The 16,274-nt window shown below is 34.2% G+C and overlaps 2 protein-coding genes across 5 annotated transcripts; both read right to left on the bottom strand.

Annotated features, from left to right (window-relative positions):
• On the bottom strand, positions 542-6,059 carry LOC109359981. 3 transcript variants are annotated; one of them, XM_019604694.1, is made up of 12 exons: positions 5,726-6,058; positions 4,743-5,311; positions 4,572-4,661; positions 3,629-3,868; positions 2,688-2,906; positions 2,296-2,611; positions 1,887-2,215; positions 1,679-1,788; positions 1,481-1,584; positions 1,324-1,388; positions 1,134-1,232; positions 542-813 (listed from the first exon to the last, which is right to left on the bottom strand). In XM_019604694.1, the coding sequence occupies exons 1-11, from the start codon at positions 5,928-5,930 to the stop codon at positions 1,137-1,139; spliced, it is 2,343 nt and encodes a 780-aa protein (XP_019460239.1). In that variant the 5' UTR covers positions 5,931-6,058; the 3' UTR covers positions 542-813; positions 1,134-1,136. The 3 variants fall into 3 exon arrangements, with proteins under 3 accessions (XP_019460239.1, XP_019460240.1, XP_019460238.1); XM_019604695.1 differs by having other exon boundaries at positions 799-809; positions 1,136-1,232; positions 1,481-1,575; positions 5,726-6,059; XM_019604693.1 differs by having other exon boundaries at positions 799-809; positions 1,136-1,232.
• LOC109359119 (2-dehydro-3-deoxyphosphooctonate aldolase) lies at positions 8,376-15,574 on the bottom strand. 2 transcript variants are annotated; one of them, XM_019603657.1, is made up of 14 exons: positions 15,435-15,574; positions 15,221-15,318; positions 13,625-13,721; positions 13,026-13,091; positions 12,272-12,331; positions 12,090-12,164; positions 11,883-11,967; positions 11,477-11,535; positions 10,961-11,005; positions 10,012-10,110; positions 9,802-9,849; positions 9,610-9,657; positions 9,176-9,231; positions 8,376-8,672 (listed from the first exon to the last, which is right to left on the bottom strand). In XM_019603657.1, coding segments are annotated over exons 1-14 (870 nt in total). In that variant the 5' UTR covers positions 15,468-15,574; the 3' UTR covers positions 8,376-8,671. The 2 variants fall into 2 exon arrangements, with proteins under 2 accessions (XP_019459202.1, XP_019459201.1); XM_019603656.1 differs by having other exon boundaries at positions 8,377-8,672; positions 9,167-9,231.

The raw sequence follows: 16,274 nt of genomic DNA, 5'->3' as shown, positions 1-16,274 counted from the left end.
GCTCATTTTTACTACTATGCAATGATATGCAAGCCGGACCAGCTGATCCGACCGTTGACCAACCTTAGAAGTAACCCTGGTTCACACAGTTAACCGAATGACTTTTAAGCTATTTCAGACCATTCAAATTCCGACTCAACTGAGTTAACCCGAGGTAACTCGAAATAACTCGGATCACTAAATCGGGCAATTTCAATAAATAAAAATACAGTTCCCAAAAGGAGAAGAATGTGGTGGTCGGTAAGACAGGTTGTATAGGAATTTGGATCTGCCCGAATAGAAGAAGAAGCATAAGAAGAAGAAGAAGAGTCACTACCCAAACAAGGAAGAATAAAATTATTGTTGCGGCTGATTACTATAGCATTAGGTTTAGGTTTTTTAATAAATGTTGGGCTGGGTATTTAGTTAAGCAGATAACTGGGCCTTTTCCCGGTTTGATATTCGACTCGGGTTTCATAACACGGCTACTATGAATGATCGCGCAACAAATTGTGGGTGGTTTATTCCTGTCCAATATCACAGCACTGAAAAATAAAAAATATGCAATTCAAAGTGGCTATACATTCCTTTTGGGACTATAAAAGAAAAAACATTGACAAATTCAGCAGGAAAAAATTCCAAACACCCTTAATGAAAAGAGGTTTAGGTTTACTATAGTTTTTCCTATTTTCCACCCATTCTTATAAAACTAAGGTTTAATTACACTTCAGCAATTTACAGCACAAACCAAGTAACTTTAAATGCATCCATCCACAGAATGCCCAAGATAGCTTTTACTGTATATAGCAGCTTCTTTTATCACATTAGATCTGTTCATAACAAATTCATTAGTTATCACAGTGTGCAATCTTCACCACTCATATCCCTTAAGCAAAAATAACCGGCAGCACAACGTACAAGGCCACCTAGTGATGTCCAGGGAGGTTAGATATACACATTCTTATATAAGAAAATAGACTATTTCCAAGATTTGAACCGTAACCTCCGGGTCACAAGGTAGAAGAGACCTTACTATTGCACCGAGACTCACCATCACTCCAAGATGGATAAATCTCTCTTAAGAAATGTACTTGCATAAGGTGCTTCCTCAGTTAGTCACAACATGCAATGATGAGGAGTTGTAAGATGTACATACCTCAATAATAAGACCGAGATCCACCACCACTCATGTAACTGCTGCTACCACCCAGATCCCGACGGGAATAAATCGATGAATAGGAACTGCCACCAACCTACAGGACCAAAACAAAAGAATATAAGAACGCAAGTAACAGACAACCATGTATAACAATAGTTCAAATTGAGAAAAGCCAGTAACATTACATCACTTTCGCGAGACATATAATCATCATTGCCATAACCTGACGAGTGCGTAGTACCAAAAGAACCTGACAAGCAACGCACAATAAAGATATAAGGACTACATAAATAAATTTTGATGTTCCAAATAACATATCAGGTTATTTGCAACAGACTCCACCTTCACCATTATTCACGCCCTGCCGACTGCTATACATCCCATGTGTGTCTTGTGAAGAAATAGAACCTCTGCTACCATTATATCCCCGACTAGACCTTCCGAATCTAACAACCGTAATGTAAGAACGAGTTACAAGTAAGAAAAAAAAGCGTTGAGGTGGGATAAAAGCAAGATCCCCCGAATTTAGAGGAAACTAACCTGTCCCCATAAGCATCGCCATACTGTGGAGCACTACCTGCATAGTCATAGTCCAAACGTGCTCTTGAGTGGCGAACACCAGTATCCACATACCGTGGAGGAACATCACCCTGATGAGAAATTAATAAAAGAATGATTTACTAAATACAAGACTTTAATGAGATTCAAAACAGTACCATTGAAGTAAATGTGCAGAAATAGTACTTACTACGGCACTGTAAGGACGTTTCAACTCAGGTAATGTGTCATGATCATGGTGGTGCCCTTCACGATAACTTAGATGGGAGGGAGGAGGAGGAGAAGGCCTCTCAAACCTTTGTCCATAGCTGTCATCCACATACCCTCTCCTTGGTGCAGCATGAGATGTGCTTCTAGGGAGCTCATAGTAACCAGGGCTGCGGGGTGGATAATCCCTATAAGATGGCTGTCTTTGGGAGGACACCCGATAGTTGTAATCCATAGAAGCTCTACTTGGAGGTGGCAGATCCTCACGTCGACCATAATCTACCTCCGTGCTATGTTTTGGATATGCAGGAGCTAACAAGACAATAGGGTGTATTATTCAAAAAGAAATTTAACAATAGAAAAAAAGTTAGGACAAAAATTATAATCCATACCAGCTGGTCTCCTATTGTAGGATCTAGTTGGAGGAGCCACTGGCCTAGCTCTAACTGGCATGGACATAACCGGGTGTCTGTCTCTCACTCTAACTGGTCTAACTGGCGAAACACGGCTTCCAATTCCTCTTACCACACGAGCAGGTTTGGTACGTGGTGGTCGACTACGTGGTGCAGGTCGACTAATTGGTGCAGGTTGACTCCATGAAGGCCTTGCCGTTTTTTTAGGTTTGCGACCAGAAGTGTGGGGCCCATGACTGACATGTTTTCCACGGCGTCTCCGAAGTGGTCTTGACAATTTGGCCCTAACTTTCACCTGAAATAAGCTATAAGTATTATAAATGCTACATTTAGCTGTTTAACATAAAAAGTGTATTAAAGCCAAAACAGACCTTGTCACCTTCACCTAACCCTTCACTGGCAATGCTATCAACACATTCCACAGCAGCAGCATGTGTACCAAACGTCACATATCCATAGTTCTTCCTGCGGGAAGCTGGCATGTTCCTTGCAAGCTCAATCTTTTCAATCTCCCCATATTTCTTAAGATGATTGCGGACATATTCTTCATCCCATGAAGGAGGCAGTGGATCAATAAACACAGTTTTAGCCTGCAATTTGAATGCACTTGATCAGCTTCATAGAAAAAATTACAGCTCCGCTAATAGCAACACATTAAACATCAAATTGCTTGCTTGTCCTCACAACAAAACTAATAAGGCTTCATTCTGTCCACCCTCAAAATTAATCTAGGCTATATTTGTAGAAATTTAACAATCAACCCTAAAAAATAAGCCCACAGTATTTTAAAAAATAATAAGTAGAAAATAAAGTTACAACATCTTGTTGGGAAGTAAGTCCCACACCGCCTATCCGAGACATGGTTTAAATACTTATTGGGCTACTCCTCTCATTGCTAATTGGTTTTGAGATATGGAACATTAACATGGTATCAAACCCAAAACCCAACTTCTTTCCGGTTGTCATGGGCCAAAAGATGTCCTTTAATCATGGGTCAAAGGTAACCCTTCACCTGGTTCATCAGACTTCTATGGAGGGGCATGTTGGGAAGTTAGTCCCACATTGTCTACCTATTTCTCCTAGAATAGTTTAAATACATGTTAGGCTACTCCTCTCATTGCCAATTGGTTTTGAGATGGAATCTTAACACATCCAAAAGCAATCTATGAAATAAATAACCACTACAGGTGTCGCAAGCCAAAATAGATGATTATAGAAAGTCCAAATGATTCAATAAGGTTGAGCAAAGCACTACACATGTTCTATATTATTATCCTTGCTGTTAAAATAGAATTCAGATTCAGAAAAATACCTCTCTCACAATTCCATCACCCAGCTCAGTAAAGGAGTCTGCAAAGGAAACCTTTGCAGGCTTATCAACTCCAAACATAACATCTCTCTTCTGCAGTCGCTTATAGGCTACCTTAGCATCTGAATGAGATGAAAAGTCCAAAAATGCAAATCCGCGGTTCATTCCCTCATTGTTACTATCTTCTACTAAAGTCAATTCATCAACATTCTCAACTCCATAATGTTTCAACTTCTCCTTTAACTGGAACCAGAAGTTGCATGAAAAGTTAAAAACTTCATAGTTGCTACCTAGGTTGCTTGTATACAGGTACGGAAGAGTGTAATACAAATCTTAAATCACATAATAATAGTACTCACTCAAAAATATAAGAAAAAAGTGAAGTATATAAAAGAGACAAGAGAAACATCTTTAGTGCTATTACTTTGTAAATGCTTCTGTATAGAAGTAGGATAGAATCCTCCGTTTAGAGAAAAAATATAAATTCTCAGCGGCACAACCGTAGTTACCGGGTACGCGGTTTGTCACTTTTTATGTTATTTTACAAGGAATGGGAGAATGCTCACATCATGGTCTGAGAATGAGAAACAGATTTCGTTTAGAGTTCCATCCTTCAAATAGGATTATGGTAGGGAACTTATCTTCAAACAAGATTAGGAAACTGAAGATTTGTCGACTATGAAATTAAAGATTTTGAACCAAGCAGTACAGGTTTGAAGCAAACTGAACAGGGTGATATCCAAACCATACTCAGCTTATTGTTTTTCTTCGAAGTAGTACAAAGGTGTACTGGGCAAGAATATGTCGTATCGTACACATAACCGTACCATATACTTATCCTGTAGGGATATGGATGGCTTTCAGCCATGCCCATGCTTGATAGATCACTGGTAAGCATAACTCAGGCCTTGTATGTGACAAGAAATAGACCAAGAAAGGAACTTACAGCTTCTTTTGTCCATCTCTTGCATATATTACCCAAATGGAGGGTATCATTGTCCTGACATGGAGCAACACCACATTGTTTGCCATTAATCTGAAATTGCAGTGATGAAAACATGATTCAATACGCTAACAATTTAAATCTGTTCTAACCACGGAGAAGATCAATGATTACCACTGGATTTTTCAGATCTGCTATTGCTCTTTTAGCTTGTTCAACAGTTTCAAAACGCAAGAATGCAAATCCCTTGTTCTTTTTAGTGTGAGGGTTCATCACCAGCCTGACTTCAATAACCACCCCAACTTCACTGAAAACCTTCCTTAGATCATCCTCAGTAGCATCCTTATCTAAGCCCCCGACGAATACTTCAAATTCCCTCTGCTTCCTCCTCTCAGTCACAAGTTCATGGTGTACCACTTCATCCGCATCAGCCGTCTTTTCAGGCTCATGCTCCTCACCTGCATGCTCATCATGCTCACCATCATCATCATCTTCTTCAACTTCTTCATAAACATATTCAACTTCTTCGTCACCCGTATCACTCTCTCCTTCACCCACATCCTCTTCAGGGTCTTCCTCTACTTCATATCCCACCTCCTGACCATCATCTTCCTCAATTCCCTTCTCATCATAATCGACTCCACCATCCTCCTCGTTTTCATACTCAGGATAATTATCCTCCAAATCTAATTGCTCATCTTTTTCATATTCATCTATGGACTCGTTAACTTTCTCTACATCGTCTGCCATAAAATAAATATTTAAAATCATCCCAGTCAAAACTACACAATCTTTCCAATATCATATTATTTATTAAATTATGCTAATCCATACTCAATAAATCAATCTTCATCATTCTCGGTTCAAATTACACTTACATGATAATCAGATTCCCAATTTCCAGATTTCCCTCACTACATGATCAAACTATAATTTCACTAGAAAAATCCTAAAACAATCAAATTAGGATATTACAATAGAACCAAAAATTCAAAAACAACAGAAACCTTCCATAATAATACAGAAACCAAAAAAATATTGATGACCAAATTTAAAGCCAACAAAACCAAAAATTTGATATTTTCACAAACCCCATATCAAATAACTATCATAATAAGCATTTCATATATAATTTATATTAAAGAGAAGGGATTTACTTTTCACATCAATGATTTTATCTTCAACAGCAACAACAGAATTCTTATCCTTCTCTTCCTCAACAACAGGGCTTTGTTCATGATTCAAAAACTCCTCATCTGCTTCATGATTCTTCTTCTGATTCTGAATTGTAGCGTTGGAAGATTCCTTCGCTGCTATTAACATTCTCCTTGCGGCACCTCTCTTCACCACTCTTGGAGGCATTCTTCGCAACTTTCTTTACCTACGCAATCAGAAGAAATGAAATTCCCAATGAATCGCAAAAAGATTATGCAGATCAAAGAACCCTAACTTAAACCCTAATTTGAATACGATAGGGGAATCTATGTCATATTTTAATTTGGTTATGTATTAGTATAGAGTATTAAGGGGAGCTTTTTTTTTCTTTATCCTCACACACGATGCAATCGTATCTGAACTGTGAAATCAAGCATGTACCACTTCCGTTGGTATTAAGCCCAACCTTTTGAAAAGGATGAGAATTATATTTAGAAGATATCAAAAGTTTAATTAATTATCATATTTCTTGCAATAAAAAAATGGAATAAAATTATAATTAATATATCAAAAAGTTAATTATAATTATTATAAAATTAAGTTTAAAAATCAATTAGATTTACCTAAAATTGCGAGTTATGATGAGAAGCATGTTTAAAAAACTTATTCTTGGAGTAAGTGTCTCTCCTCTTTTTAACGAGATATCGTCATACCGTATTATCATAAGGTAGAAGACTAATTGTTAGGAGTCTCACATTGAGTAGAGTAATAAACTCAATGTGGTACTTAAGCCATGAAGTTTTCTCAACTAATAGATCGGTCTTTTGGGTTGAGTTCTCCTCATATGTTTAGATGTTAACACTAATCCTTCATTAGTCGACTTTGTTCTTCCTATCACTATTCTCTCCATTAATTATGATATTTTTATTAGGGTTATTTTGTATCTTTATCATCATATTTATACATTTTTGGCTACTTTTGCCTCTCATACAAAAACTAATCGAGTTAAATAAAAATAAAATTAGAAATATAAAATTTGGCAAGAAGGAAAGTTACATATACTTTTCTTGGATCAATAATTATTTAAGATTTAATATAACTTTTATATGGATATAGAGTATATCTTAAACAATATAAAATATCATCTATTTGATTGTGTTGTTTAAGCTTGTCATATATTTGGAAAGACATTAATTTTCTTTATCAATGGAAGAGCACTAAAAAAATAAAACATAAAGTTAGTTAAAATATAAGCATTATATATAAAATTATGATAGCGGGTAATTTGACCTTTGATTTAAACTTTAAATTCATAGAGCCGAACATCAAACTGGAAGAAGTTAAGTATAGGTTCTAACTGGTTAGGTCGTCCGGTCCGACCGGGCAATATTATAATATCATATATATACATATATTATATAATTAATTAAAATACGTGAATAACATACTTATCAATATCATGTTTTGCATAATGCAAGAAGAATTATTGTGTACTGTACAGTTACATTTTTTACTGCATTGTGTTTTTTTTTTTTAATTTCTTATAGTCAGTCAGTTTAACCAACGGGGTTATTCCGATTTTACCCGGTCTAACCCGGTTGGACCGGTTTTCCGATGGCCCAAAATGGCTTGGAAAGGGTTTCCAATTTTTATGGTGTACGTGACGGTCTATTTAAGCGAGTGATAGTTTGGTCCGGTCCTAATAACCTTACAAATTAGTGTATTCTTTACGAGAATCCATAAGTAAAGGGTTTAAAATATTTATACATAATGTAAAAACAATCTTTTGATATTTTCACCTCTTACGTTGACTATTTTTGTTCGGTAACTTTTACTTATGAAACTTATTCATCTTCCATAAGTTTTCATGTAACACCATCAAAAATTATGAAGCCACTCCATCAAATTCTATCAAGGTTTTAAGTTCAACTCTCATTTATTATTATCCTAATTTATTTTCTCATTTGCTTGAAAACAATGAATTAAAACATTAGTTTTTTTATTAATAAAGTTTGTGAGTTTGTTTTGGAGAAGAAAAAAAATGTAAGGTAATAATTAAAGTCATTTCATAAATTATTTATAGTTTTCAAGCATTTCATATGATATCTTATCTTATAAACATACCCTTAAAATTTGGGATTTCAATCTTAGAAATCACACTTTACATATATTTTGACCTTAACTAGTTGAGGTGATTGTAGTTACAATATATATATATATAGAAAAAGATATATATACTAATAGTGTAATAGTTTTTCAAACTATCACTGCATCATTCTTTATTCATTTTCAATCATTATTGACTCTTTAAAAAAATAATCTAAATGAAAGATGGATAATACACTTTGTGTATAAATATTTATATTGTCGGTGCATAAATTTTATACTCCTGTATTTAAGTGAGTAACATTTAAAGTGCATTTGAGTTCACAAACATTAACACCATATATGATTGGGCATCTTGAAATTAAACTTCTTGATCTTGAACCAAAATTTCTACTTATTTATCATAAACTTTGTGGGAGAAAAACTTGTATAGAGACGCATGTAACACATCATATTTGAAGATAAATACATTTTATGATGTTTGATGCTATAATTTAAGATTAAGTTTAATTAAAATTAAAATATTAATATGTTGTCAAGATCTTATTAGTTGTTTTTATATGGTTTCGTCTTCACGCAAGTCTTTGCGGTAAGCATATCCTAAAACTAGGAAAATATGCATTGAACAGTTCTTACATCCACATGGCATGACTTTAGTATCTGACATGATTAAATGGTACAAGAATCTAGGACCAAAATCAGTCACCAAAACATGGATCATAGAATAATGGTTTTCAGTATAAATCCTACTAATAAAGCAGTACAGAATTTAAGAATGTTTTGCCTTCATATCCTATGAAACCAATGCTTGGAATTACATGCAACATAGCTCAAATTCATCACCTGCATCAAAATTTACATTAAACCAAATGTGTATGCATTTACACTTTAAAATAGGAAGAAAAAAAACATTTCTGATTCCACTCAAATAACAAATGGTCATGCCTTGTGCTACAAGTTTAAAACTTTACATCAAGTTTGTTTATAACTTATAGATTGGTCAATGTCATACTTATGTTATATGACTTTTAAGATTACTTCAGTTCCAAGTTTTGATTTTTAAGTCTTATAAATCAATGGTATATTGATTTACATGATCTTTTGAAGGATATTTCATATATAGCAGGTGAAATCTTTGCTTTTAAATCATTGTTATGGGTTTCTGAAAGACAATGAAATGCTTTTTATAGCATATAGTCTGCAACTTTAGCCCATTATCGACGAAGAAGTAGGATTGTAATTTATTAAAAAAAATGCGACCTAGTGCACGAGGAAGAAGACTATTGAGAAAATGAAATATTTATGAAAATAAAATGACAATAAGAAGCTTTGCTTACCGATCTTACTATTCGCGAAATGGTGTGAGATCAATGTTGAATTGTTGCTTCCCTTTGCTTACCCTCTACAATATGTCGATAAAATACATTGGTTCAAAAAAGCAAAGCAAAACAACAACAACCAAGTCTTAATACAACTAAATGGGGTCATGCTATATCATAAACTATGTTTGTTAACGAAGCATTGATTTCTAAATCTTTCATACTCATTTCGCCAATAGTTTTTCTAGGCCTCTAAGCGATTGATGATATACATAGAGGGTCCGAAGTCGGATAAAAGGTAAAGGTTATATCAGGCAGTCGAAGGCCAATAAAAAACTTTATCGAATCTCTGCGATATAGGACAACGATGTGAAAAACAAAGCAAAACACAATATAAAAATCAGATGCTAATTCAGGGTTATCAATACTCTAGGATCATGAATTTCAAGCAACAGACTTACAGAAATAGCTACAAGCTCTTCAAGTAGCTCCTCGAAATGGCGCAGAGGCTGCAAAAATAAGGGATTTTGTAAGCAGTTCATTAAATGTTGTTCTATTTGATCAAAAGAATATACATAGCAACCAAAGGAAAATAAATGTTGCAAGGAATGATGTTTATGAATCTGAATAGTTATAATAAGGGGGCAACTTACCCACTGTGTTGGACCATCGACCGGCGCATTCAGTGGATCGTCGTGCACCTGAATATCCAATAAGTATTTTAGAAGCTCATTGATAGAACACTAAATAGATAAAGATTCAAATCTTGGAATCATGGGTATTATAAATATATATACCGGAAACTTTACCAAAATTACTTTCTTTTTCAATAATACTAATAAAATGTAAATGGCTTCAGCTACCTCCATGAAGATCCCGTCTACCCCAACGGCTACTGCTGTCCTTGCAATACAAGGTATTAGTTCTCGAAGACCTCCACTTGCAACACCGCCGCCATCCAACTTTACATGGAAGTAAAACATTAATCAGACCAATTGAAAAGCTTGATCGAGAAAATTATCTGATGGTTGGATTCAAACTTCAAAGTAAATATACATAAAGATTTCGATATATTACAATGTGCAAAGAAACAATGAAATAATATTAATGGAACATAGCATAGAAGCATGTTTACAAAAACAATACTTGAAGATTCTGAATGATGCTCATGAATCATCAAACAATAAAAGCTAAACTCAAACTTATGGAATCATGAATCCTAAAATAAAATTATACTCTAATTCTCCTATTGAAATTAAACAATAGACACTTTTGCCTATAAGGTATTCACATATATACATGGCCAATGGAAATGTACAATTTGAAACTAGTGAAATTATGGAGAGTAGGAGGAAACTAGTGGTTGTTAAATACAAACCACTAAAAATTCCAACCTATACTAATAATCTACGCCGAGTTCTACCAAGTACCAACTACAGTACAAGCATGGTCCAAGGGGACTAAGAGTAACATAATAATAAGGCGTTGGTCTAGTGGTATAAGGCCCCGCTCGATCTCCAAAAAGACCAAAAAGTTAAGGGTTTGATTCCTGGGAGGAGCAGTCATGCACCCCGTAAGGAATTAGTTCCTTACCCAAAAAGGTGAGGGGGGATACCTTTGGCAGTACCCAAAAAACACAAAAACCAAATATTCTAACAGATCACCAACACTCAAGAAATATAGGTTTATGCCTCCCTTCATGATTTTCAAAAGCATTATAGTCTAAAATAATTTTACATGAAATATATAGTTCAGGAATGGTTGCAAAACCATACTATATTAAACAAATGTCGGAATTAACATTAAACTCACCTTCTTTCCAGCTGGCTGTTGTAGCGAGTGTGTTATATCAGCTACCTGAGGTAAAGATATAATCAAATATTTGACTTTTCTACAATAAGGGCATAGGAAAGATGAAGTTCAATCTCATTCACACAAATAGGCAACTAAATGCACTCTGGTTCTCTTCTTACTGAATTCGTAAATTGAGCAAATAACTATTATATTAATTTTGGATCACGAGAAGAGAAAATGTTATATACTATTTGGTCAAAAGACGAAAATGATGAAATAGGCCCTCTGAACCGATAAGAATCAATTCTTTGTATACTGAACTCAAAGTAAAATACTCTTGCTGAAGAATACTACATAAGACTATTGATAAGAGTCATTGGTAAACCAGCAACAAACAATTAGATAATATATTGAGGTGAAGAAAAACATTTTATAGGACTATTGAATCAGCCTTCTCCTAAGTTACAGAGCGGGAAGAATTGTGAGCTTTTGTGGAAGAAGAAGAAGAAGAAGAAGAAGAAAGTATTTACTTACAACCGGACAATTCGCTTCTCTCAACCACTCCAGGTTACGTGGATCAACAATCAAGTCATCTACATAAAAAGGCAAAGGACTTAGTTACGGGTTTTAAAAACAGAAAGATAAAGGACAGTTGATTTCACTGCTCACTTATTTAAGGTAAACTTAAACATCAAATACACGCTAAGTTTTTTTATTAAAGGAGAGAGTGGGAAACATATTACTTAAAATAAAAATGAGATTTCAACTTTAAATAGGTAAAAAGAACACAGGGCTACAATGAAACTAGAAAGATGGGCACGTTGAAATAAGTGCAGCCACACTTGATCCGTAGAAGCAATTACCGATATTGAATGATTATTATAAGATAACATTATAAAAAAACATATAGAAGACCACAAAATAGATGTTATTAACTCACTGTATCCAAACATAGTTCCTCTTTCACAGACCATGACATTAGGATTTCCAGCCAACCGAACCTTTTCTGCTGAATTTGCCATGACCTATACCCATAACGTAATGAAACATATGAACAATACTACAAACAGGAACATTCTTCACACTGAAGCCTAAGTCACTGTTAACTATTAAAAATGTAACTTATAATGTGGGATGATATACTCACAGAAGGAGCACAGAACTGGCCTTTCTTGATGTTGATAATTTTCCCAGTTTTGGCTGCTGCAACTAGAAGATCTGTCTGTCACCGGAGGCAAAATGAATGAAACAATTGATGTTGGCCGAACTATTAAATTTAATATCAAGCTAATTATAATGGGTTTTGAAATTTGATAGAAAATTATTTACTTGGCGACACAAGAATGCTGGAATCTGAATAATATCTGCAACCTTGCCGACAGGTTCACACTGCAAAAGAAAGAGCCATGTCTTAAATCCAGATAGAGTCAGAAATCTAAAAATATCATTATCACGCTCCCCTTGCAAGCATATGTCGGAAGGATCAATTCAATTATTGTTTGTATGATAATATAGCATGAAATTGTTGAGCGAAATATGAAGGAAGATAGGAGAGTCAACTAGGATTTACAAGCAATATGTGTTTTTAATTACTGTCCCTATATAGCCAATTCCTTTGGTCATCTATACAAACATGCAACAGGAGAACATATAGAAATTATCTTTCCGTTTACCCTCCCCAGGAACATCGTGCATTCGGTCACCCTTTAACAAAAGTATTATTAGATGAGAGGAGCGAAGAGACATATTTGAATTTCATCTGGGTAAAAACTAATTCATGATATTGGTTATATAAAGTAGCACTTCCACTGTTTCGGGCATCACATGTAGAAAACCTTGTGCTATTTATTTTCCTTTAACACAGAAGAAAAGTAATGACATCCCTTCAGAACATATAATCAGAATTAAACTTGGGTTGTATTCCAAATAATGGTTACTGCTATACATGAATCTGACCCAAGCAACAAGGCGTTGAAAATATGAATCTATACAACACAACCACAGATATATATATATATATGTATGTATATGTATATATATGAAACCAACAAGCTTATGTTTTGGCAAAATAAAAATATTTTACCTGGATGCTCTCGTGCACATCGGTCACTATAGGGATGTCGTAAGCTATTTTAACCTTCTCAAGTATCTGATAATAAAAAATAGCAAGGTTAAAGAAGGAAAAGCATTCAACTACAAAAAGTAGCTTTATCCGATACAAAATTCTGTGATTCACACATAAAAATTATTATGATGCAACCCACGTGTCAAAAAAAACATACTAAACGATTGCTAACAACACTTGTGCTAACCACTATTAAGGTCATAGTTGCTTTGTATGTAAGACTTCTGTTGTAATTTCCACATGCAGCAAAGATGAGTTGAAGTTTAACTACAGTTAGTGTAGTATATTTTTCATTTAGCTAGAATATTGGTTACACAGTAAGAGGCGACATTTGAACCATAGAAGCATTCCTAATGCATAACCTAGCATAAGGATGTACGGAAATTTTGACTCCAAAACCTCCAATTACCGATGGAACCAGGATAAATATCAAGGACGATATTATTTTAACATATATAAAAGAAGTCATGAAGATTCTACACAAAACTATTATAGCCATATATCAAGATGCAACCCATGAAAGTGAAGTATTACAACAAAGTATTAGAAATCTGAACCTTCAATCCCTCGGCCATCCCCGGGCCACGGAATGATTTTGATGATGTTCGGTTAGCTTTATCAAAGCTTGACTTGAAAACCAATGGTATTCCAACTCTGAAAGATACACGTTCAAAACCATGTTAACTATCAATAAAGATAAAGTCAAATAATGTATCTATTACAGGTTTAATTTTGATCCATTGTTTGTTCGTCATGTCAATAAAAGAGTTTGACTTTCCAAGTAGTTGTTAAGGTAACCAAACTTTTAAAATGATGTGTTTAAAATAACTTTTACATTAACAGTGGATGAAAATCAATCCCTTTATTAACTTCATATTAGGAAGGGGGAATATTCATCTTCACATAAAGCCTACAAAGAAGTTGATTTCAAATGCATTTCCATTACGGATTTATTTTTTATGGATCATCAATGTAAAAGTTTTTATACTATCACTCAATCACAAGTAGTCACGTCGTCAAAAAGTTGGACAGCCACAACGATAGAAGGAGACATAAACTGAAGAATTTTATTAATAAACACGGGAATTACAGACAATAAACTTAATGTCCTAAAGACCAAAGTCTCCTACTACAACACAACACAACAATGGCTTGCGGTCTCAGAGTTCCAGGAACTCCTACAGAGAACATCTCTGCAAAGAAAACTACCAAATACACGCCGAATACATGTCTACAATCACGCAATATATTAAAAATGAAAATATATAATAACTGCCACATAACTGATCCTAAATAATTTTTCATACTGATTTGACCTTACTATTTGCTCCTACAAATCTGCCATGTAGCAGATTTCTATCCTAAACCCCTCTGTTGAAAACTACTTCGAGATAGGAGGTTTTCATCACACAACAACTACTTCAAAAACTTCCAATGATTTCACAATGAAGGGTAAAGTGATAGTGTACGAAACTTCACGATCAGAACTTAAATCACTCATTGAACCACCTCCATTTTCATATTTCCTGCAGATATGGCTTAGGACATCGATCCATATCATTAAGATGCGACAAAGTTTTCCGCTAGTTGTCAACTGTCTAGCACAACCGTCGCATTTTATTTAAGCTTAGGACTGATTATATATAACACAAAAACCATAACATAGGCATGGTTCTATTGACAGGAGAAGAAAAAAAATCACCATTCAAATTAGATGATGTTTATATCTCAAGATTTGATCCTATAAATCATATGACAATTTTTTATCTACATCGAAGTTCATTATTATAAGACAATTAAGAAGTATTTAGTCCGCCGGTGACAACTACTTCAAAAAAATCGTAACTTTTCGATGATATGAGAGCGTATAAGTGATATTTGATAGTGTATAAAACTTTACCATCAAAATTAAGCTCATTCATTGAACCACCTTAATTTCCCCATTAACAACAACAAATGGCATTATCAGATAATACAGTGTTTTAAATTGCGGATGCTGTTAAGTTGCCTTTATCGCAACGACACGAAAATGCGGCCAATGCGACCGCATCTTGGGGTCACGATGCCATTACGGAGACTCCAAAAACCGTAATATTGCGGCTGCAATTGTGTAGTGCAATTTAAAATAATAGAAAATAAAGATAAATAGTTACTTAGATGCAATAGTCTTAATGTGCTTAGCCATGCGCATAATGTGTTCCTCAGATTCAATCACATTTGGACCCGCTAACAGGAAGAACGGTTCTGCACCCTGATCACAATCATAGTAACACAACCCATCATTAGTTATATATAAAAAACACATTTTTACAATGACCCACAAAAAAAATTTAGTTTAGAAGCTTAGATCTGTGAAGAATAACGAACCTTGAGGGTGCTAAACAATGTTGCTGGATCCATTTGCAGAAGAATGAAGCTGTATAGGGAAAAAGGAAAGAGATTTGATAACTAAGTAAGAATCAGAGCTTCAATGAAAGAGAATTAGTTGTAATTGTTGGATTTTTGCAAAAGGGAAGAGAATGGATTAAAGGATAATTTAATTAGTGCTGAAAAAAACAATCTAGCAAACAAAAAAAATGTAATATCTACATTCCAGCGTAAAGATTTATGATGTTCACAATTTATTTGTATTATTTTTTATATAATTTAGTATAAAAACTTTTATAATATTAATACATATATTTTTTTACACAAAAAATTTCGATAGTCGAGTTTTAAGCTAAATCATATCATAAAAAAACTCTACCATTATTAGGTCTTCGATTTCTATCTATTTCCTTTCAAAACCAAATCTTGAGGATCGTGATCAAACAGGGGTTGATTTAATGATGTCAGGTTTCACATAATTCATATGTATCATATTAGGGTAAGATTAAAAGTTTAATTTCTTATAATAAATAGTTGTTGAAATGAGTAACCATATATTCTAAAAGGATTAGTTCTTTTATAATATTGATATACAAAATAATTTAGGATTTCAAGAAAACATAAAATGAGGAAAATAAGGTTAAGGGGGAAATCTAAAAAATAGATTTCTTCAAATACAATCTCCAAATTTCAAAAATATTATTAAATTTAATATAAGTGTAGAATAGTCTTTAAAGTGCATTACAAAAAGGTGTAAGAAGGTTCTTAATTTCTTGATGGGATGATTAATCGAATTAATCAATTTTAAAGTATATGACTACTTATTCTAACAATTGTTGC

This window comes from Lupinus angustifolius, chromosome LG11 (genome assembly GCF_001865875.1).
Source record: "Lupinus angustifolius cultivar Tanjil chromosome LG11, LupAngTanjil_v1.0, whole genome shotgun sequence".
Classification (NCBI taxonomy): domain Eukaryota; kingdom Viridiplantae; phylum Streptophyta; class Magnoliopsida; order Fabales; family Fabaceae; genus Lupinus; species Lupinus angustifolius.
The sequence above is the reverse complement of the archived record's forward strand: the minus strand, read 5'-3'. Positions and strand labels throughout refer to the sequence as shown.